Below are 24,066 nucleotides of genomic sequence, written 5' to 3' on the forward strand. Positions count from 1 at the left end.
GTACTTGCAGATAGCTATGGGAATTGAACCTCAAAGGGTGATCAATGGCACTGTAACCAGTACACCATGAGGGAGGTGCAGATGCTCCTGTCTATGTGATCAGGTTTGGGGTTAAGAGGCCTGAGAACTTCAAGCTTCTAGATGTGAACATCACTAATAGCATGTTCTGTTCCAAACACATTGATGTCACAGCCAAGGAAACTCATCAATAGCTCTACTTCCTCAGGAAGCTAAAGAAATTCAGCATGTTGCCATCAACCCTTAAGAATTTTCATCAGTGCACCACAGAAAGCATTCTGTCTGGATTCCTAACTGCTTGGTATGGCACAAACCAGGAAAATCTGTAGATGCTGGAAATCCAAAGCAATACACCCAAAATGCTGGCCAGGCAGCGTCAATGGAAAATAGTAAACAGTCAACATTTCAGGCCGAGACCCTTTATCGGACTGGAAAGGAAGGAGGACTGAAAAGTCAGAATAAGAAGTGGGTGGCACGAAGGAAGAAGTTCAAGGTGATAGGTGAAACTGGGAGAGGGGAAAGGAGTGAAGTAAGGAGCTGGGAAGTTGATTGGTGAAATAGATAAACAACTGGATAAGGAGGGATCCAATAGAAGAAGACAGAAGGCCATGGAAAAAAGGGAAGGGGGAAGAGCACCAGAGGGAGTTGATGGGCAGGTAAGAAGAGAAGTGTATGGTTATGCACTTTGGCAGAAGAAATAAACAGGCAGACTATTATTTAAATGGGGAAAGAATTCAAAGTTCTGAGATGCAACGGGACTTGGGAGTCCTCGTACAGGATACCCTTAAGGTTAACCTCCAGGTTGAGTCGGTCGTGAAGAAGGCGAATGCAATGTTGGCATTCATTTCTAGAGGAATAGAGTATAGGAGCAGGGATGTGATGTTGAGGCTCTATAAGGCACTGGTGAGACCTCACTTGGAGTACTGTGGGCAGTTTTGGTCTCCTTATTTAAGAAAGGATGTGCTGACGTTGGAGAGGGTACAGAGAAGATTCACTAGAATGATTCCGGGAATGAGAGGGTTAACATACGAGGAACGCTTGTCCGCTCTTGGACTGTATTCCTTGGAGTTTAGAAGAATGAGGGGGGACCTCATAGAAACATTTCGAATGTAGAAAGGCATGGACAGCATGGATGTGGCAAAGTTGTTTCCCATGATGGGAGAGTCTAGTACGAGAGGGCGTGACTTAAGGATTGAAGGGAGCCCATACAGAACAGAAATGCGAATAAATTTTTTTAGCCAGAGGGTGGTGAATCTATGGAAGTTGTTGCCACGGGCAACAGTGGAGGCCAAGTCATTGGGTGTATTTAAGGCAGAGATTGATAGGTATCTGAGTCGCCAAGGTTATGGTGAGAAGGCGGGGGAGTGGGACTAAATGGGAGAATGGATCAGCTCATGATAAAATGGCACAGCAGACTCGATGGGCCGAATGGCAGGCTTCTGCTCCTTTGTCTTATGGTCTTAATTCATCTTCTATCTCCTTGTCCCCAGTTGTTATTTCGCCGGCCTCATTTTCTAGCTGTCCTATATCCACTCTCATCTCTCATTTATTTTTTACATACTTGAAAAAGCTTTTACTATCCACTTTGATATTATTTGCTAGGTTGCTTTCATATTTCATCTTTTCCCTTCTAATGATTCTTTTAGTTGCTCTCTGTAGGTTTTTAAAAACTTTCCAATCCTCTATCTTCTCACTAATTTTTGCTTTGTTGTATGCCATCTCTTTTGTTTTTACCTTAGCTTTGACTTGTCAGCCATTTTTTGTACTATTTTGCCATTTGAGTATTTCTTTGTTTTTGGAATGCACATGTCCTGCATCTTCCTCATTTTCTCCAGAAACACACACCATTGCTGCTCTGCTAACATCCCTGCCAGCAGCTCCTTCCAATTTACTTTGGCCAACTCCTCTCTCATACCATTGTAATTTCCCTTACTCCATTGAAATACTGCTACATCAGACTTTACCTTCTCCCTATCAAATTCCAAGTTGAACTCAATCATATTGTGATTACTGGTTCCTAAGAGTTCTCTTACCTTAAGCTCCCTAATCACTTCTGGTTCATTACATAACACCTAATTCAGTATAGCTGATCCCCTAGTAGGCTCAATGACAAACTGCTCTAAAAAGCCATCTCTTAGGCATATCCCACTTTCTGTGGCAGACAGAGCAAAGATGCTCAGTGAAACGGTATCTTAATCTACATCAGGTATCACCAATATACCAAAGGCCGTACCGGAAGCACCAGATACAGTAGATGACCCCACCAGATTCGCAGGTGATATGTTCAGTCACCTGGAAGTACTGTTTGGGGCCCTGAATGGTAGTGAGGGAGGAGGCATAGGGGCAGGTGTGGCACTTGTTCCGCTTGCAGGGGTAAGTGCCAGGAGGGAGATCAGTAGACAAGGGAGTCGTGTAGGGAGCGATTCCTGTGGAAAGTGGAGGGAAGCAGGGAAAGATGTGCTTGGAGATGGGATCCCATCGCTGATGGTGGATGTTTTTGAGAATTATGTGCTGGATGCAGATGCTTGCATGGTGATATGCAAGGGAAAGAGGAACCGTATCCCTGGTGTGGCAGCGGGACAATGGGGTGTGGACAAGCGTGTGTAAAATGGAAGAAATGTGGGTGAGGACAGGATTGATGGCAGAGGAAGGGTAGCCCCTTTCTTCGAAGAACATCTCAGTTGTTCTGGAATGGAAAGCCTCATCCTGAGAGCTGATGTGTCAGAGATGGAGGAACTGAGAAAAGGGATTTTCTCATTTTTACAGTTGACAGTGTGGGAAGAAGTATAGTTAGTCCAGATAGCGAGGAGAGTCAATGAGTTTATAAAAGGTATCAGTAGATAGGTTGTCTCCTGAAATGGAGACGGAAAGGTTAAGATAGGGGAGAGAGATGTCAGAAATGGACCAAGTAAATTTGAGGGCAGGGTGGAAGTTGGACGCAAAGTTGTGTTAGAACAATTTTTGGGTTTAGCACATTTACATTTAGCAAATGGCTCTGGCTACCAGTCTTCAAGTCGGGATATGTATTGTGCAATAAACTTGGAGTGCAGCTCTGAACAATGAGTTCCGAATCAGACTAGATAACGCTGATTAAAATTCATTTGGATGTCTGGTGTGCGTGCAAATATGGGTGTGTGAAATTTGTATGTAGTTTCAAAGAAAGCATTGTCCATACTTCGTAAATATGCAATTCCCCTTTGATGTTTAGCATAAAATACCGAGCCTCACATTGCCCCAGTGAGACCTTCTGACAAAAAGCATCTCTGTATGATGCCTGCTGTACCTTGTTTTGTTGAATAAAGAAGCTGTTTTGTCTCTACCTCTACTTTTCTCCATTGGCTTCATTCCCACATCAGCAGTTAATGAAATCGGCAAGATCAGCCTGGGTGCAGGAAGCAGCACCAATACAGTTGTCAATATAGCATAGAGAGAGTTGGGGAGCAATGTTGGTGTAGGCTGTTTGACAGAGCTGGGAACCATGCAAGTGCCCATGACTACACCTTGGGTTTGAAGGAAGTGGAAGGAGCTGAAGGATAAATTGTTTAAGGTGAAGACCAGTTCTGTAAGTTGGAGGAGAATGGTGGTGGAGGGGAACTGGTTGGGTCTGTTGTCCAGAAAGAAGCAGAGCTTTAAGACCCTCCAGATGGGTGATAGAAGTGTATAGGGATTGGGCAACCATAGTGAAAAGGAGACAATCAGGGCCATGGAACCTAAAGTCATTATGTGAAGTGTTATTGGTGTAGGTAGAAAGGGACTGAACCAAGGGGGATAAAACAGTTGATTAATACAGACATGAGTTCAGTGGGACAGGAGCAGGCAGAAACAATGGGAACCCCTGAATTATATGGACTCCTGGGCTCACAGTCTCCCTCATTGTGATCTTGCACTTTTTCTTGCACCTGCTCTGCACTTTTTTTGGTAGCTTTTACACTTATTCTATACTATTAATGGTTTTATCTTTTTCTGTCTCAATGTACAATGTAATGATTAGATCTGTATGAACAGTATGCAAGAAAAGCTTTTCACTGTATCTTGATACATGGGACAATAATAAACTAATACTGTTCTATTTTCTATAATTACCTTCTGAAAAATTCTTGCATCCAGTCAGTTATACCAATCTGCTGCATCTAATCATAATAAGAATAAAATACAAGATTCCAAACACAAGATTCACTCATCACAAAGACATTTACAGCCTTGAAAAGTCCTCCTCGTGATCCTATGGGGTATCTCTTTCCTAAAGAACCTAATGTATTCAAATTCACTGAATAATTAATTTCATTCCTTGTTCCATTCTCTCCCATAACACTTCTTGGGTTTATCTGTCTCACCAGCAGAATATCATAATCTTCCATTTTTGATACTGGTGAGGGTGATGGCTCCTCAGGAGAGGGCAGCCCTAATACTTACAGTGTCATGTGCTGTTGGTACAGAAGTGAAGCGGTAAAAGTGTGTGGCTGAAGGAGGGAATGCTTTGAATTCCGGAAGGCTTCAGACCATTTCTTGGAGAGATTGTTTAGGCCCTCCAAAGACAGGTTGCAACTCAATGTGAACAAGATCAATATCATTATGTCAGAAGAGAGGTAGTGGTCCAATTTGCTGGTGCTCTCATGGCAAATGTAAACAGCAGTCTGCTTGACTGGTAGAGGCAGTAAGAGCTTGAAGGAAGATTCTGCAGGGAGAAAAGATACTAAGGAGTCAAGAGCGTAGGGCAGTGACAGGATGCACTAATAACCAGAGACAGAACATACAAAACATAATTGTGAACCTATATATGTATAAAGACATAAATGCAAAAGGAAATAGGGAAGAGAATTTTTACACCAGAATAGGTCACTGTAAGGATCTTATTGGAGGTCAGTAAAAAATGGAAGCAAAATAACTAAATTTGTTTTACTATGCACATATGTCAATGTGAACAAATTTGGTGAACTACAGGTACAGAGAGACAGGTAGGAATTTGAAGAGGATCAGTAATAGAAACCTAGCTCAGAAAGGAGCTGTATTGTGAGCCACATGTCAACTGTTGTGAAACTCCTTCCCCATTCTTTTTATCTTTTAATTAGAATTTTATTGAGACTGACTAAACAAATTTATCTCATGTCTCTTACCATTAGTAGTTGGTTAATTGTTGTATCTAGGTAGCATTTTCTGTATTTGGCTTTATTTCTTGTACCTTATTAATTGCTCTTAGATTTCATTTCTCTTAAATTAGTTATACTTTTCTTATGCATTTCAATTACTTTTTGCCAGGTGAAGGAACCTTTGATCTTGTTAATAACCTCTCTCACACCAAGGTCTCTTTCTAAAGATCTCTGGTCTTGTTAATGGCTTCAAAGTCTAAAACATTATATGTCTGTACTAAAAGCAAAGGTGAACTATGTTTGCCCATCATTTCTCTGCTTTCCAAATGACCATGTTTTGTGATGTAATATTTCTGTAGGTAAATATCTATTTTATTGAAGACTTTCAAAGCAATGTATTGAAAGGTTTACATTTTCAATCATTATACTATTCTGTATGCAGAGGTATTGATCTGAGTTACCCCTAGCTTAAAATTAATCTTAATTACCAGAACACGATACAATATTTAATACCCTAAATGAGCCAAATAACTTAAAAGGATATTTAAAATAAATATAATAGCCAATAAATGGAATAATGGGAAGCAGACCCCATTCTGTCACAATGAAGACATGCCCCAGGTAAAGCAATGCCTCTCACCAAGCTGTTTCAGTACACTCACACACACAGGCACATAACTAAGACTATAAGACCATTAGATATAGGAACAATTATGCCATTTTGACCAGAGTCTCCTCCACCATTTCATCATGGCTGATCCTTTTTCTCTCTCAGCCCAAATCTCCTACCTTCTCCACATATCCCTTCATGCCCTGACCAATCAAGAATCTATCAACCTCTACCTTAAATATCCATAAAGAGTTGGCCTCCACAGCCGTCCATGGCAACGAATTCCACAGATTCGCCGCTCTCTGGCTAAAGAAATTCCTTCTCATCTCCATTCAAAAATGACGCCCCTCTAATCTGATGCTGTGTCATCTGATCCTAGACCTTTCCACCATAGGAAACATCCTTTCCACAACCACTGTATTGAGGCCTTTCAACATACAATATGTTTCAGTTAGGTCAACTCTCACTCTTCTGAATTCCAGTGAATTCAGACCCAGAGCTGTCAAATATTCTTCATATGACAAACAGGTCAATCCTAGAATAATTTTCCTAAGCCTCCTTTGAACCCTCTCCAAGGTCACCACATCTTTTATTAGATAAGGGGCCCAAAACTGCTCGCAATGCTTTTATATTCTTGTCCTCTCGAAATTAATACTAACATTGTATTTGTCTTCCTCACCACCAGCTCACTCTGCAAATTAACCTTTTGGTAATCCTGCACAAGGACTCCCAAGTCCCTTTGCACCTCAGATTTTTTAATTTTCTCTCCATTGAGAAAATAGTTCATCCTTTTATTTTTTCTGACAATGTGCATGACCATACAATTCCTTATACTGTATCCCATCTGCTACTTCTTTGTCCATTCTCCTAATCTGTCCAAGTCCTTCTGTAGCCTCTCTACTTCTTCAAACCTACCTACCCCTCTACTTAGCTTTGTAACAACCACAAACTTTGCAACAAAGTCATCAAATCCATCATTCTGTCATAAGGGGGGCGCTAGGAGTGGACCCAACTGCAAGACACAGACACAAATACTGGGAACTGGACTGGACTAGAGCTAGGGACGAGACTGGACACAGACTAGGAGCTGGGACAGGGACACAGACTTGGGCTAGGACTTTGGCTGGGAAAGCGGGACCAGGACAAGGAACTGGGAACTAGGAGCCTGGGATTGGACACCAAGCCAGAGACTGGACAAGGACCGTGACTTGGGCTCGGGCACCAGAACTGGGCAAGGACATGATGTGGCTACAGGACTAGGTGAGGCTTGGCTACAGGACTCCAAGTCAGAGACTTGGCAAGGACCCAGAATCTGGGTCTTGACTCGGGCTCGGACTCCGGAACTAGGCGAAGACAAGACATAGCTACAGGACTAGGCCAGGCTTGAGTTCTTCGAGGCTTTCCTGGGCAGGAAAAGGTACTCCTTCTTAGAATACAGGGCCAGGACCCTTTCTAGGATGTAGGGCCAGGCCCCTTCCTTGGATGCCAGGCCAGAATGCTTACTAGGATGCGGGACCATCTTGCCGAGGTAAACAGCTGAGGAAACTGTCAGGGATTCAGGTGGAGAAGGGAAGGGAACAGTCCAACCTCAGCGTAACAGCAAAGATGGCCTGGCTTACCCAACAGAGGCGAGTACAGGAAGGGACTGATCCAACCACAGGGTAACAGCAAGGACAGCCTGATTTACCCCACAGAGGCAAGGACAGGAAGGGAGCTCAATCCAGGGTGGCTCCTAGTCTCGGAGAAGCCAGCAACCTTGGCTGGCTACGGAAACAGTGGAATCCATATCCAGCTCAGAGGCTGGCCCCAGAAACAGCCAAATCCATACCACAATGACTGCTCCAACTAGAGACAACACAGCTCCATGAAGCAGTGGTCCTCTCACTAGGCCTAGAGATCACAAATGGCTGCTCCAGCCTTTCACCAGCAGGTTGATCTAAGGGGATACTGACCAGACAAACCAGCACCCACACTCGATCCCAGGGCCACTTATATTCCCAGCCTCAGGACGAGCATCAGGTGCCTATGATTAAGTCCAACTAAAACAAGGGACAGCCGGAAGACTGGAGTCTGGAGTCCATGGACCGGACCATGACACATTTAAGTCATTGACATATAACATAAAAAGATGCGGGCCCAATACAGACCCCTGTGAAATACTACTCGTCACCAGCAGCCAACCAGAAAAGGCTCCCGATTTTTACCTCCTACCAATCCAAAATAATGTATAAAGAGCACCAGATTATCAATAACTTTGAGTTACACTGGGAAAACTTGGCTCCAGTTCACTTCATAATCTTAGAGTAGACCAAGGAGTTAAGTTCTAGAGGTGAATTGAGAGTGACCACATTGACATTCATCAAAGAATGATGCAATATGGAAACAGGCTCATCAACCCAATTTATCAAGCACCAATTTACTCTAATCCCATTCTTCCCAATATTCCTATCGAATTCAAACACCCACCACCACCACTCACCTCCCAGGTTCTATCAGGTCAGCTATGCACCAAGACAATCTGCAGTGGCCAGTTAACCTACGAACCCACACGGAATGCAGGACAGATAGAATGTACAAAACTCTGCACTGACTGCACAGGGTGTCAGGAATGAAACGGTGAAGCGCAGGGTGAGACAGCAGCTCTAATGACTGCACCACGTTAATATTTGATCACATGGCATGAAAGAGCCCTGGTCAGTGTTAAAGTCAGTGCAAATCATGGAAAGATCTCCACTGGGTGGAATAGTAATAACGTAAAGGAAGATGGTTGTGGATGAAAATCATGCAGCTCAGCCCTAGGACATTCGTAAGGGAATATCTTGTAACAGTGCCCTAGGCTTATACATCAACATATAACCTATGAAATTTGACATTCAACATCGATATCCTGGCACTTACCATCTTCTGAACCATAAACAGCCATAGAGATGCTTTGGCTGCAAGAGCAGGTTGTAGGGTTTGTATCCTGTAGTGATTGATTCATTTCCTGACTCCCAAAGAGACGGCTGCCATCCACATATACAATGCATAGGAATTTAAATATCATCCAAGACAGAGCAGCTTGCTTGATTAGCACTGCACACTTCATTCACTTGAGACATTGATGCTGTCTATCACCAGTTGACCATACCTGCAAGTGGGCTGCATACCATCAGCAACTCATTATTCATTCTTCAGCAGCATCTCACAGACCTAAACTTTCTACTATCAGGAATGACAACAGAAGGCATGGGAACATTCCTGACTGCCATTTCCTGTCCAAGTCAGACACAATTCTGACCTGGAAATAGATCGTGGCTACAAAGGTGAAGAACCCTCACCCTAACAACACTATGGAAACACCTCACACAGACAGACTAAAGAAACTTGGAAATAAGACATTTGGTTCCCTCAGACAGGTTGCTGAGTTGGAGCCAGAGCATTAAACATTATTCACCACCACTTTTTTCCTTAAGAGCATAAAAAGCGGGGATGGGAGTATCTGACCTTTTGAGTCTGCCCCATCATTCCTCAAAATCATAATTGATCTACCTCTAAATCATTTCCTGCACTATCCCCATATTCCTTGATTCCATTAATATCCAGATACCTACTGATCTTCATTTTGAATGAATTCTATAACTGAGCCTCCAAAGCCCTCCAATGTGGCAAATTCCAATGATTCATCACCATTTAATTTCTCTTACCTCAGTAATAAATATCTTGCCTTTATCCTAAGACTGTGCTCCTTAGTTCCAGAGTACTCAGCCAGAGGAAACATATTTCTTGCATTTAGCTCGTGAAGCCCTATGGAATGCACTCTTCATCCAATCAGTTCATCTGCACACGATAAACATGCATGTCTAGAAATAATATAATGAATCTTTACTGCTATCCCTCTAATGCAGGGGTTCCCAACCTTATTTGTGCCATTTACCTCTACGATTAACCAAGGGGTCCACGGACCCCAAGCTGGGAAACCCTGTTCTAATGGCAAGGACATATTTTCTAAGGCAAGCAGACAGTACTCCAGTGTGTTCACCGAAGGCACAGTGTGCCTGTAGCAAGATTTCTTTACTCTATTTCAAACTCCCTATTAATAAAGATTCATAAACTATCTGCTCACGAGAAAATCCGCAGATGCTGAAAATCCTGGAAATCCTGCACCCACTACAATTTCATTAACTTTGTTTCTAACTTCCACCCTGTCCTCAAATTTACTTGGTCCATTTCCTGACACCCCTCTCCCCTTTCACAATCTCTTTGTCTCAATCTCTGGAGACAGTCTGTCTACTGATATCTTTTATAAACCCACTGACTCTCACAGCTATCTCGACTATTCCTCTTCCCACCCTGTCAGTTGTAAAAGTGCCAGCCCCTTCGCTCAGGTCTGCTCTCAGGATGAGGCTTTTCATTCCAGAGCAATTGAGATGTCCTCCATCTTCAAAGAAAGGGGCTTCCCTTCCTCTACCATCAATGCCGCCCTCACCCTCATCTTTTCCATTTCGCACACATCCTCCCACTGCCACCTCAAAGACAGGTTTCTCTTGTCCTCTCCTACCACCCCTCCGGCCTCCGCATGCAGCACATAATTCTCTGTAACTTCCACCATCTCCAACAAGAACAACTTTTCCTCCAGCCAACTTCACAGTTTCCACCGGGATCACTCCCTACACGACTTCTTTGTCCATTCACCCCTCCCCACTAATCTTCCTCCTGGCACTTAACCTTGTAAGCAGAACAAGTGCTACACCTGCCCGTACAGTTACTCCCTCACTACCATTCAGGGCCCCAAACAGTACTTCCAGGTGAGGCAACACTTCACTTGTGAGTCTGTTGGGGTCATCTATTGCATTCGGTGCTCCCGGTGCAGCCTCCTCTATATTGGTGAAACCTGACGCAGATTGGGGGACCGCTTCGTCGAGCACCTCCGCACCGTCCGCCACAACAGACAGGATCTCCCGGTAGCCACCCACTTCAACTCTGCTTCCCATTCCCATTCAGATATGTCCATACATGGCCTCCTCTACTGCCATGATGAGGCTAAACTCAGGTTGGAGGAGCAACACCTCATATACTGTCTAGGTAGTCTCCAGCCCCTTGGTATGAACATAGAATTCTCCAACTTCCGGTAATTCCCTCCCCCTCCCTTCCCCTATCCCTATGTCACTCTGCCCCCTCCCCCAGCTGCCTACCACCTCCCTCTTGGTTCCGCCTCCTTTGTGTTTTCCCCTATTCTTTCTTCACCTCTCCTGCCTATCACCTCCCTGCTTCCCTTTCCCCACCCCTTTATCTTTCCCCTTACTGTTTTTTCACCTGGAACCTACCAGCCTTCTCCTTCCCACGCTCCCCGCACCTTCTTTATAGGGCCTCTGCCCCTTCCCTCTACAGTCCTGACGAAGGGTTCCGGCCCGAAACGTCGACCGATCTTTTCCATGGATTCTGCCCGACCTGCTGAGTTCCTCCAGCGTGTTGTGAGTGCTGCAGCTAAAGAAGCATGCAGTTTATGAGAAGTCAATGTTGATGGCTTTAATTGAAAGAATTAGGTGTGTTTCTTTTCCTGTACTCCATTTTAAAGAAATATTACAAGACTAGTGCCTTGCACCACAGACTTGAAAGCTAAGGCCATATCCCCTTGCTGCATAGTTCTCTCTGAGGCCTAACCTGATGAGTATTTCCAGCATATTTCTCCTATGCACTCCAGATTAGGGAGTGATCTCCATATCACATCAATATGTGTTTCATCATATTGTTGATGGCAGTTGAATGAGATATAAACTAATACTATAGGCCAGATACTCATTTCTATATTTTATGCTGAATTTCACTAACAGTTCACTCGTACTAAATTCAAAGAAGAATTTCAGGATCTAAGTTGCATTGCATTGAATCGATATAAAAATGTATAAGTTTTATAATAAATAAAAATGAAAAAGCAAACTAGTCGTAATTATGTTAAAGAATTTTTTCCTTAACAGTGTTACTTTCTAAAGACTCTACTACCAGTTAATCAATAGAGAAAAAGTGTGAACAAGGTTGCACTTTCTTTAATTAGATAGGTGACTGGTACCTTTTAAATGTGTTAGGAATCTGAATTCAAGTAAAAGATGAAAAGCTTTAATGCATTCAATGTTGTTCTGTTAAAGGGTATCTGAACCTTTTTTTAATTTTCTGTTATAAAACAAGAACAAATGGGCAGTAAAAATGTTCTTTTATCTGGCTATCCTAAAATGAAAGTTCCGTGCAGTGCTGGTGAACACTATGGAAATAGACAAACATCAGAAGCAATACTGAAGAGATATTGTATTTTTCTTTTGTGATATTGTCTAAAATTCAACCACCTGAATCACTTAAGGCAAACAATCTGCTCATAATATTGTCATGTCATCTTCAGTACGATACATTTTGGATCATTTAATACTGGAAATGAAGCTGTTTTGTTCAATTAAGGACTTCAGCTGCACACATCATCTACGGCATTGCACATCAAAGTTGTTGGTGAACGCAGCAGGCCAGGCAGCATCTCTAGGAAGAGGTACAGTCGATGTTTCAGGCCGAGACTCTTCGTCAGGACTAACTGAAGGAAGAGTTAGTAAGAGATTTGAAAGTGGGAGGGGGAAGGGGAGATCCAAACTGATAGGAGAAGACAGGAGGGGAGGAATGGAGCCAAGAACTGGACAGGTGATTGGCAAAGGGGATATGAGAGGATCATGGGACAGGAGGTCCGGGGAGAAAGGGGGGGAGTGCGGGGGAACCAGAGGATGGGCAAGGGGTATAGTCAGAGGGACAGAGGGAGAAAAAGGAGAGTGAGAGAAATAATGTGTGTATAAAAATAAATAACGGAATTTACGACATTGATCACTTTTATGAATAATACTTTGTATATTTACTGTTTAGACAGCATAGAAAAAAATTGCACCATAGCGATATACATCAGGACAATAATTGATTGTAAAGCAATTTAAAGTGGTGTTCTATTGAGATTGTAAGAGTCTTCTCACTCACCATCATTCTAAACAGAGACATTTTTTTTGGTAATGATTTGGTACCTTTCCTACAAACTGATAAGAGTTCTGAAATTCTTGGGATATTTCTTGTTCTATAATTCACACAATTTATCATTTGGAATTATTAGAACTTTAATTTTATTAAAATCAACTCTATCTGTTTTAAAGGCAATATACATAATTCAAATGCTCTTCAAAAAACAAATCTTTGGGATCTTTTTGTTCTGTCTGTTAGAATATTATGCAGAAACCCACTTTTCTCATACATATCTTTCAATGCACAGAAGAACCAATTGTCCTTTCTTGAGCTATCCATTGCTTCCTTTATCAACAATGTGTGGTTTATAAGAATGCTATCTCATTTCCCAGATACATTTGATTTAAATATGTAAATAAAACATTTTTAGTCGAAGCAGTAATTTAATCCTGCCAGGAAAGGTCACATTGTTATCTGATATGTGGGATAGGTTTCTGTTCCTCGAATATCAAATATTGGCATAGGTAAATAGAGGAAGCATTATTGTAGTTTGTACTTCTAGTGAGGTAATAGTATCATTTCAAAAGTAGCATGTTTAGAATTACAGTAGAAATGACTTGATTTATTCATAGTTTCATTACATATTGTAAGAAAAAGAAGTCATTCCCATTCAATAAACTAAATAATGCAAGAAAAGGAAAGGAGGTAAGGTTGTGTGTGGAACCTTAAATATTAACTGAAGAAAGTTGAACTAAGAAGTTATGCAATAATTGAATAGGTTGTTCATTATTCATCGCAGTGTAAAGTAATCAATAGACTATGAAAGAGCTCAACTTAGCCAGAGAGAGAAGGGTGCTTGGATGTAGAATAGGCAAATGTGCCATTGAACCGCTGTTATTTCCTTACCAGTGCTCACTTAAGATAGATGTCATTGATGAATTTGAAATTACAAGAAAACAATCATTATACAAATAATTTCTTTTGGAATTAGTTATGGAAACTACATCACAATCAAATAAGAGACAAAAATATCAATTAGACTAAATAGGATATTAGGTGATAAATCTGTCCAATAGAAAATATAGCTTGCCTTGAGGAGAGCTTATTAAAATTAAGATCAGTGCAAGTTGCATTCAAGTTTAAGACACTGTATTGTTTAATCTAAAAATATTCATTACCTATAGTCATACTTTATTGATCTCGGGGGAAATTGGTTTTCGTTACAGTTGCACCATAAATAATAAATAGTAATAAAACCATAAATAGTTAAATAGTAATATGTAATTTATGCCAGTGAATTATGAAATAAGTCCAGGACCAGCCTATTGGCTCAGGGTGTCTGACCCTCCAAGGGAGGAGTTGTAAAGTTTGATGGCCACAGTCAGGATTGACTTCCTATGACGCTCTGTGCTGCATCTCGGTGGAATGAGTCTCTGGCTGAATGTACTCCTGTGCCCAACCAGTACATTATGTAGTGGATGGGAGACATTGTCCAAGATGGCATGCAACTTAGACAGCATCCTCTTTTCAGACACCACCGTGAGAGAGTCCAGTTCCATCCCCACAACATCACTGGCCTTACGAATGAGTTTGTTGATTCTGTTGGTGTCTGCTACCCTCAGTCTGCTGCCCCAGCACACAACAGCAAACATGATAGCACTGGCCACCACAGACTCGTAGAACATCCTCAGCATCGTCCGGCAGATGTTAAAGGACCTCAATCTCCTCAGGAAATAGTTGTTTCTTATATGCTAACTTTCTTGAAAGATGGTTAGTGGTTGTTATAAAACTGCAAAATTTGCTATTAAAGTGTCAGTGTGTCTAGGTGTTGACAATTATTTATACTGTATATTAATGATAGAGCAGAAAAATGCAGGGACTGGGAAGTTGCTAGTGGAAATGCACCATTCTGTCTTTAGCTTTGAGAAGCCAATGTTTCGTACTCTTGCTTCAATTTCAAATACGTTTTGCAGCATGAGCTTCTGTATTTCTGTGTCAAATATAAAATAAGCTTTCCATACAAAGTTAAATGAAGTAATTTCATATCTAAATGCATTTTGGCAACATAATATATCTTAATTACTGCCCGTCAACCTCTCTTGCACTGAAAATTAGATAATACAAGTCTGCTGTATCATTCCTTCAGTCTTCCAGTGTGGTTTTTTACAGAGGGCCATTTTATTTCTCCTTTTTCATAAACGTTCATGTTTCTCTACTTCGTTCAGTAATTCATTTGGCATTGAATTTTCCACACAGTTCCCTGACAAAGGATATATTGCCATTTCATGGTCCCAGTAGCTCATTGGTCAAAGAATACACAGATGTTCCGTAGCATCAGTTGTGCTCTTTCTATCTCCCTCTTCCAGTAACTTGCCATGCAGAATATCATGTTGATTACATGGCAAGAGCAAGCTATCCACTGGCAGACACTGTAGTCAATCAGAGGCAGGGATGTTAGGATGATATGAACAGTATAGTTTGCTTTGTGAGCCAGCTACGTGATTTTAAACAGCACCAGGGAAGCAAGTGCAGCGAAACCCCAAAACTGATAAGTTTCAGCCTTTAATGAACTAAGTTTCAACAACATTCAGAGAATCAATAAGAAAATTTGAATTGAATGAAATTGCTAAATTGCACTTCTAGATTTAATTTTTGTATCCTCTACATCTGTTTTCTGAATTATATTGAAATGCTCTTTTTCAACAGTAACCTTGTCTATCTTGAATAAACCTAAATTCTTACCTAATTTAATCTAAACAGAATGATCTTAAGGGAGCCTTATAGCCTTCACCTGTTTAGCAGCTCAAGTATGGCAATGTAGGCTCACGTTACAAATTTATTTATAAACACAATTATGTGGATTTTCAAGGTTGATCAGCAGATGAAAAATAGTTTACTGTTTCTCTTCAAGATTATTCCCAAAGGACGGTGTGATGACATCGATTGCAATAACCTCATTATCCCCACTTGTCTAAACTGCATAACAAATGATAATTGCCATTGAAGAACATTTGAATAAAATTCAGACAACAAATTTGCAGGATGCAAATACTGAATCCAGAATTGGAAGTTAACAATTTTAGTGAGGCTAGTGTATGAGCATAGAGGAGCCTGTAATAGATTGTCATAAATAGATATTAGATGTTCATAACTGAATTTGTGCCACCCAAAAGATATCCCGAAGTTTCACCAAAACAGACAGCATCTGTGGAAAAGAAACAGACTTAATGTTTCATCTTAAGGCTGATTTATACTTGTGTGTCAAATGGACGCCGTACCCTACGCAAGTAACCAACGCGCGTTGTGCACACTTATACTTGTGCGTTGGTCTGTCTGCGTCGCTCTGCAATTCAGGCACATCGTGCATGTGCACACACCTGCCCGTGCAAGGCTTCATGGTCATGGTAGTCTTTCTCAGGGTAACAAGTTTAATGCGAGCGTCTTTTTTTCGTAAAAGTGAAATGTGTCCTCCATAATTTCGGAGGTCTGTAAAGCTTTATGGAAAGCATTGCAGCCAGGGTTCCTTCCCTGCCCTTCATTCACCCAATGGGAAGCTATTGCAGCGTAGGAGGAAATGCGATGCTACCAAGCGGACCAATCACAGTTGTTGCAGTCTGCGTTGCCGCGATGCATAGTTACATTTTGGGAGAGGTGCGCGTCAGGCTATGGCGTAAGGATCCGCATAGGCTCTGCATAGGGTTCGCAGCTACGCCATACCTACGGCGTCGATTTGACGCAGAAGTATAAATCAACTTTAAAAGACCTCTGAGTAGACATTGGGTTGAAAAACAAGTCAGTTCTTCTTTCCAGAGATACTGCTTGATAGGCTGAGAGTATCCAGCATGATTTCCACAAGTTCCCTTTACCCACACTATGTACAAACCTGTCAACTCTGAATTCCCTTTCACATCCTTGAATATTTGTAGAACTAGGAGGTCAGGGTATTAGAATAAAGGGTTGTTTATTTAAGATGGAGACAAGAAGGATTTATTTTCTCCTACAGTGTTGTACCTCTATGAAATTTTATACTCTGGGGAATTATAGAGGCAAGGTTGAAAGACACTTGAAAAGGAAATCATGGGATTTGTTATAAGGCTAAGTGTGGATCATCTACGATCTTACTGATCGATTGAGCAGGGCAGAGGGGCAATTTGGTCCATACATTGCAGTGTTTTAAAATGTATTGTAGTGTATTCTTGTAACTTAAAACAAGTTTACAATATGTACACTAGACTTCTGGATAGAATTAAATCTTGAGATTGCTGGATAATCTCATTTCTATTTGGCTGCATTGCTCTGACAACATCAGTCTGTGCTACCAACTTTAAATTGAATGCCAAAGGTAATTCTTCCCAAGGGATGTTCAAGTCTTACTGGAGCAACAAAGCTTCTAGTGACACATAGCAAATGCTGCTTGCATGACGGGCGCAGTTAGACAGCTCACATATATTAACTGCCAGACAGCTACAGCATGGTGGCTTTGATTCGGCAGCAGCCTCGCACAGCTCCAGGTGGTTGCCTGAGCTATGCTGCAGAGGGTGTTAGGAATGTATTAAGTAGGATTTGAGTACTCTCTTTTAAATGGTGCCAGAAGGTAGGAAAAACCTATGGATAGGTTGTGACAACCTTGTTGTTGACGGGTTGGAATACCACAGACTTCTTTTATGTATGGCATATACTGTGGCCAAGTGGTTAAGGCATTGGACTGGCGACCTGAAGGTCGTGAGTTCGAGTCCCAGCTGAGGCAATGTGTTGTGCCTTTGAGCAAGGCACTTGCTCTGCGATGACACCGGTGCCAAGCTGTATGGGTCCTAATGCCCTTCCCTTGGACAACATTGGTGTCGTGGAGAGGAGAGACTTGCAGCATGGGCAACTACTGGTCTTCCATGCAACCTCGCCCAGGCCTGCGCCCTGGAGAGTGAAGACTTTCCAGGCGCAGATCCATGGTCTCGCAAGGCTAACAGATGCCTTTAATTTAATACTGTGGTAGTTGTGGCAACTTACAGTATTACATTTTACTTAGCTCTTTAATCTGTCTTCTATATAAACCTTGAATTCCAACCTTCTTTATAAAAATTAGCTTACTGTGGGGAAATAAATGTCCAGATCTACAACACAGAATTCACTTTTCTCCAGATACAGTTTTGCAATTAAATGATTGCTCACAAGACTGCAGAATAATGCTGAAAAAATAAACTTTTAATGTGAATACAACCGCTGACAGACTCCATGAAAGACTGGGAATAAAGAGCTGTATTTCTACTGTATAATTAGCTGAGTATTTAGTTTAGTTAATTAACCTATGGTTCCTGGATCCTTGAAATGATTGTACTTGTCCTGACTGGAGCACAAGAGCTGAGAATGGAAAGTGTCTGATAATTAGTATGTGCTAATCAGTAGCGTGAGGAGGAAACAGTCCATGGTACGTCACTCATTGATAAGTAGGTGACTCTGCCAGGAACACACCTACGCTTGCTCTTTGCATATCCCTGGAAGGTGCAAATGTGCATGGTATTATGGAGATAAAATAATTAATTCAGTGGTCTGAGGACTTATGAAAATACATGTCAAGATTTCTATGAAGGATGTCTGTTGACTAGTTCTGTAAAAGACTATGGATGGGGAATGAGCTCCTTTTTAACTATTTCCATGAAACTTTGGCTTCCACTAAATCCTTTGACACAGAACATTAGAAGTAATACGCCTTTCTCGTGTAAAGAATGTCTTTAGTGTAATACTTTGCCCAAAGTTAATTCATATTTCTTCCATTGCACAATTACATGAACTTTTTTTTCAGCATTTCCAGTACTCAAATTGAAAAGCTAAAAATTGAATATTGTGAAATCTGAAAAGAAAATGAAAATCCTGATAAGGCTGCATATGTGGAGAAAGAATCAGAGTTAACATTTGAAACAATGACTCTATTTCTATCTCCAAAGATGCTCCTGATCTTTACAATACTCTCCAAGCTACTCCTAAATTCTGGTAACATTGTTTATTTTACGTACAATATAGGAAATGTTGGCAAATTTTGTAAATGTTAACCTATCATTTGAATTTTGATTTTCACAATGATATTGTGAAATCCTTCTATAATGGGGATTGATAGGTATGCTTCGGGTCTAGAAGAGAATGTGGAAATGAAGCAGTTGACACCATGTTATCCTGACAGATAGCAGTCACTACTCAGTGGGGTTGCAATGTTTGTTTCCGTAAAGTTGCTGCTTGTACAACTGAAAATTTCCTCACGTTCTTCCTTAGATGAAATGAATGATCACCAGAACACTCTGTCATATATTCTCATCAATCCCTCACCGGATACAAGACTGGAACTAAATGATGTAGTGTAAGTATATCACTGATTTCATTTACCTTTTTTGAATGTGGGTAACAAATAGCTTCTCATCAATCAATTCATACTTGATGGACAAGGTTAGAGTTAGGTTCTGGGTGCCAACCATTTTAATTCCTGTTACGACCTGTTGGTCCATGGCCTCCTGTTTGACCATGATGAGACAACTCTCAATGTGGAGGAGCAACACATTATGTTCTACCTAGGTGGCCACCAACCTGATGGCATGAATATCAATTTCACCTTCCAGTAATTTTTTTTATTTTTCTTTTTCCCCTCCCCCTTCCCTTTTTTCCTATTCCCCACTCAGGCCTCTTACCTCTTCTCCTCAACTGCCTCTCTCCTTTCCCCTGTGACCCTCTTTCTTCCCTTTCTCCATGGTCTCACCTTCCTCTCCTATCAGATTCCTTTTTCTCCAGCCACTTACCTATCCCACCCACATGGCTTCAACTATTACCTTCCAGCTTGTCTTCTTTCCCTCCACCCCCACCATTTTATTCTGGCATCTTCCCCCTTCCTTTCCAGTCCTGATGAAGTGTCTTGGCCCGAAATGGTGACTGTTTATTCATTTTCATAGATGCTGCCTGACCTGCTGTGCTCTTCCAGCATTTTGTGTGTGTTGCTTTAGATTTCCAGCATCTGCAGAACCTCTTGTGTTTAAAGTTAGAGATCTTTTTTCTAGGGGCATTACAACCCTGCCAGTTCCAGTTAACACTTCAAATAGTCAGCTGACCACAGACCAACAACAAAATCTAAATTGACCTATTGTCCACAAGGGATCTGTGGAATGTGTGAGCACATCAAGCAGCAAACAATAACTTTTAACCACTTAGGTTGAATGACCTCACTAAGATATGTAGTCTAAGACGTGTAATCAAAGTCTAATTCATTGTATAGAGAACAAAGGAAGCAGAAGAAAAATGGCATTGTGTGATTAAGAATGACAGGAAAGAAAAAAGAAAAAAAGCAAATCATTCAAATTCTTCTTGAACTCCCATAACTGTAAATTTGAATTTTCAGCACAAGAGATCCTTCAATAGTATTTTTCACTTTTTACATCATTAGCGTTTACTTATTTTTCACTGCAGTCTTTCATTTCTCTAGAATGTTTACTGATAACTAGTTGAAAAGTACAGAGACATCATTGTCTTACATAGACTTTAATGTCAGGTTTATAGTTGAGGGATGTGAGCTTGTATAGAGCCAAACCATCTTAGGATCTTCTCAACTTTTGCACTCAATCGTTCAAAATGAGCTTCAGAAGTTGCTATTTGAATTATTCAGTGTTAAAGGTGAGGTTTGATGGCTATTCAAAATCACAGCCATCAGCTACATTTCTAAGAAAAAGTCCATTACAGAATGTGCCGCATTTAGCTTGTCAGTTGGCCACTCGAGATAGCTCTGTAATTGAGATCTTATTGCTACTTTCAAGCAACTAATGGGCTGATTTTTATTGACAGGCCCATTACAAAGGTTAGGAACAGAAATGGACTATCCAGCCCATAGAACTTTCATGGTATTCTAATTAAATAATGACTGCTCTGGACTTTAAATACATTAACCTACCTTTGTTTAATATCCCTGGGAATCGCCCAGCAAAAATCTCATCAAATTAAATCTTCATATTTTCATTGTTACGTCATTCATTGCCTTCAGTAGGAGAGCTTCCTGTATTTCTACGTGCAATTGTGTTGAAGAACTGCCTCCTAATTTTGTTCTTTATCTTTTGAGCTCTAATTTTAGCTTGCCATAAACTTTTATGCCATTTTCTATACCTTGGTTAGATCAAGTTTCAATCTTCCATGCACAGCTGTGGCAAAATATGGATAATTGCAACTTTGGAAATGAAATGGGCAATGCTTTTCAGACCACAAAGCCCGCAACCTATTCCCACATACAATATAGTGAATGACTACATCAACCTTCTATAGTAACTGGCAGTGCAGGCCCAGTTTTGCCTGCAAACCACTCAATGTTTAACAAATTCACCTTGAACTATTCATGAATTGATGCTAATATAGCAAAAAATATATAGAGAAATCATTGACAATGTTTTTTCGTTTAGAGTCCAAATCACAGCTACAATTAGCAGTAGCTCTCTCAATTTCCTGAAATCCAATAAGAAACCCAAAAAATATTGGCAAAGCCTCCACTGGAGCTGTGTTCACAATTTTATATCAAACTTTACTGACTTTCTCTTCAGGGACCTAGGCTTAGCTGAAAATATGGTTTTCATTTCTTTATGCAAATAGATTGGATGCCTGCTGTGGTCCCATCTGCTCTTTCAGTCCATTACCTTTTTTTTCTGCAAATTAGGACTATGTACTGAACAGGATGCTAATGCTTATTGAAAACAAATTGGCATACCTAACCATCAACTTCATTTTTGCTTCCGCCACTGTCCATCATACTTATAAAGTGGTGGTTCAGCTTCTTATTTGGGACAACTCTAAAACAACAAAAATCAAAGCAAGAGATTAGCCAGGATTTCCTTCATTTATTTTGGAGACTATGCCACTTATCTGGGACAAGAGCCTGTTGCTGAACAGTTTCTACCTCATGTCAGTCACATGCATGCCATGTGGCCTTTAGACACTACACCATGCTTAGAAACATAGAAATATAGAACTAGAAAACCTACAGCACAATACAAGCCCTTCAGCCCACAATACTGTGCCGAACATGTACTTACTTTAGAAATTACCAAGGATTACCCATAGCCCTCTATTTTCCCAAGCTCCATGTACCAGGAGTCTCTTAAAAGACCCTATTGTCTCCGCCTCCGCCACAGTCACTGGCAGCCCATTCCATGTACTCACCACTCTCTGCATAAAAAAAAAACTTAGACCTGACATCTCTTCTGTACCTACTTCCAAGCATCTTAAAACTGTGCCCTCTTGTGTTAGCCGTTTTAACCCTGGGAAAAAGCCTGTGACTATCCACATGATCAATGCCTCTCATCATTTTATACACCTCTATCAGGTCACCTCTCATCCTCCGACGCTCCAAGGACAAAAGGCCAAGTTCACTCAACCTATTCTCATAAAGCATGCTCCCCAATCCAGGCAACATCCTTGTAGATCTCCACTGCACCCTTTCTATAGTTTCCACATCCTTCCTGTAGTGAGGTAACCAGAACTGAACACAGTACTCCAAGTGGGGTCTGACCAGGGTCCTATATAGCTGTAACATTACCTCTTGGCTCTTGAACGCAATCCTACAGTTGATGAAAGCCAATACACCATATGCCTTCTAAACCACAGAGTCAACCTGCACAGCAGCTTTGAGTGTCCTATGGACTTGGACCCCAAGGTCCCTCTGATCTTCCACACTGCCAAGAGTCTTACCATTAATGCTATATTCTGCCATCATATTTGACCTACCAAAATGAAACACTTCACACTTATCTGGGTTGAACTCCATCTGCCACTTCTCAGCCCAGTTTTTCATCCTATCAATGTCACGCTGTAAGCTCTTACAGCCCTCCACACTATCCACATCACCCCAACCTTTGTGTCATCAGCAAATTTGCTAACCTATCCCTTCACTTCCTCATCCAGGTCATTTATAACAATCATGAAAAGAAGGGGTTCCAGAACAGGTTCCTGAAGCACACCACTGGTCACTGACCTCCAAGCAGAATATGTCCCTTCTACAACCACTCTTTGCCTTCTGTGGTCAAGTCAATTCTGGATCCACAAAGCAATGTCCCATTGGATTCCATGCCTCCTTACTTTCTCAATAAGCCTTGCATGGGGTACCTTATTAAATGTCTTGCTGAAATCCATATACGTTACATCTACTGCTCTACCTTCACCAATGTGTTTAGTCACATCCTCAAAAAATTCAATCAGGTTCATAAGGCACGACCTGCCTTTGACAAAGCCATGCTGACTATCCTAATCATATTATGCCTCTTCAAATATTCATAAATCCTGCCTCTCAGGATCTTCTCCATCAACTTACCAACTACTGAAGTAAGACTTACTGGTCTATAATTTCTTGGGCTATCTCTACTCCCTTTCTTGAAGAAGGGAATAACACCTACAACCCTTCAATCGTCCAGAACCTCTCCCATCCCCATAGATGATATAAAGGTCATTAGCAGAGGCTCAGCAATCTCCTCTCTCGCCTCCCATAGTAGCCTGGGTTATATCTCATCCGGTCCTGTTGACTTATTCAACTTGGTGCTTTCCAAAAGCTCCAGCACATCCTCTTTCTTAATGTCTATATGCTCAAGCTTTTCAGTTCACTGTAGGTCATCCCTACAATCGCCAAGGTCCTTTTCCATAGTGAATACTGAAGCAAATTATTCACTAAGTACCTCCTCTCGTTCCATACACACTTTTGACTGTCTCACTTGATTGGTCCTATTCTCTCACGCCTTATCCTCTTCAAATACTTGTAGAATTCCTCAGGGTTTTCCTTAATCCTGCTCACCTAGGCCTTCTCAGGGCCCCTTCTCTCTCTCTTAATTTCATTCTTAAGCTCCTTCCTGCAGGCCTTATAATTTTCTAGATCTTTATCATTTCCTAGTTTTCCCAACTCTCTCATAAGCTTTTCTTCTTGACTAGATTTTCAACAGCCTTTCTACACCATGGTTCCTGTACCCTACCATCCTTCCCCTGTCTCATTGGAATGTACCTATGCAGAAAGCCATGCAAATATCCCTGGAACATTTGCCACATTTCAGCCATACATTTCTTTGAGATCACCTGCTCCCAATTTATGCTTCCAAGTTCTTGCCTGATAGCTTGATACTTCCCCTTACTCCAATTGAACAATTTCCTGATTTGACTGCTCCTATCCCTCTCCAATGCTATGGTAAAGGAGATAGAATTGTGATCACTATCTCCAAAATGCTCTCCCACTGAGAGACCTGACACCTGACTAGGTTCATTTCCCAGTACCAGACCAAGTACAGCCTCTCCTCTTGTAGGCTTATCTAAATATTGTGTCAGAAAACCTTCCTGAACACACCTAACAAACTCCACCCCATCTAAACCCCTTGCTTTAAGGAGATGCCAATCAATATT

General features: G+C 41.3%; 1 protein-coding gene across 3 annotated transcripts in view; it reads left to right on the forward strand.

The window, feature by feature from the left end:
- Positions 1-24,066, forward strand: part of kcnt2a (potassium channel, subfamily T, member 2a) — a 976,808-nt gene that overhangs the window by 946,614 nt on the left and 6,128 nt on the right. For all 3 annotated transcript variants that reach the window (XM_072274729.1, XM_072274730.1, XM_072274731.1), the window contains one exon: positions 18,940-19,024. In XM_072274729.1, coding sequence (XP_072130830.1) covers positions 18,940-19,024 — 85 coding nt within the window. The remainder of the gene's footprint in view (positions 1-18,939; positions 19,025-24,066) is intronic.

This window comes from Mobula birostris, chromosome 12 (genome assembly GCF_030028105.1).
Source record: "Mobula birostris isolate sMobBir1 chromosome 12, sMobBir1.hap1, whole genome shotgun sequence".
NCBI classification, from domain to species: domain Eukaryota; kingdom Metazoa; phylum Chordata; class Chondrichthyes; order Myliobatiformes; family Myliobatidae; genus Mobula; species Mobula birostris.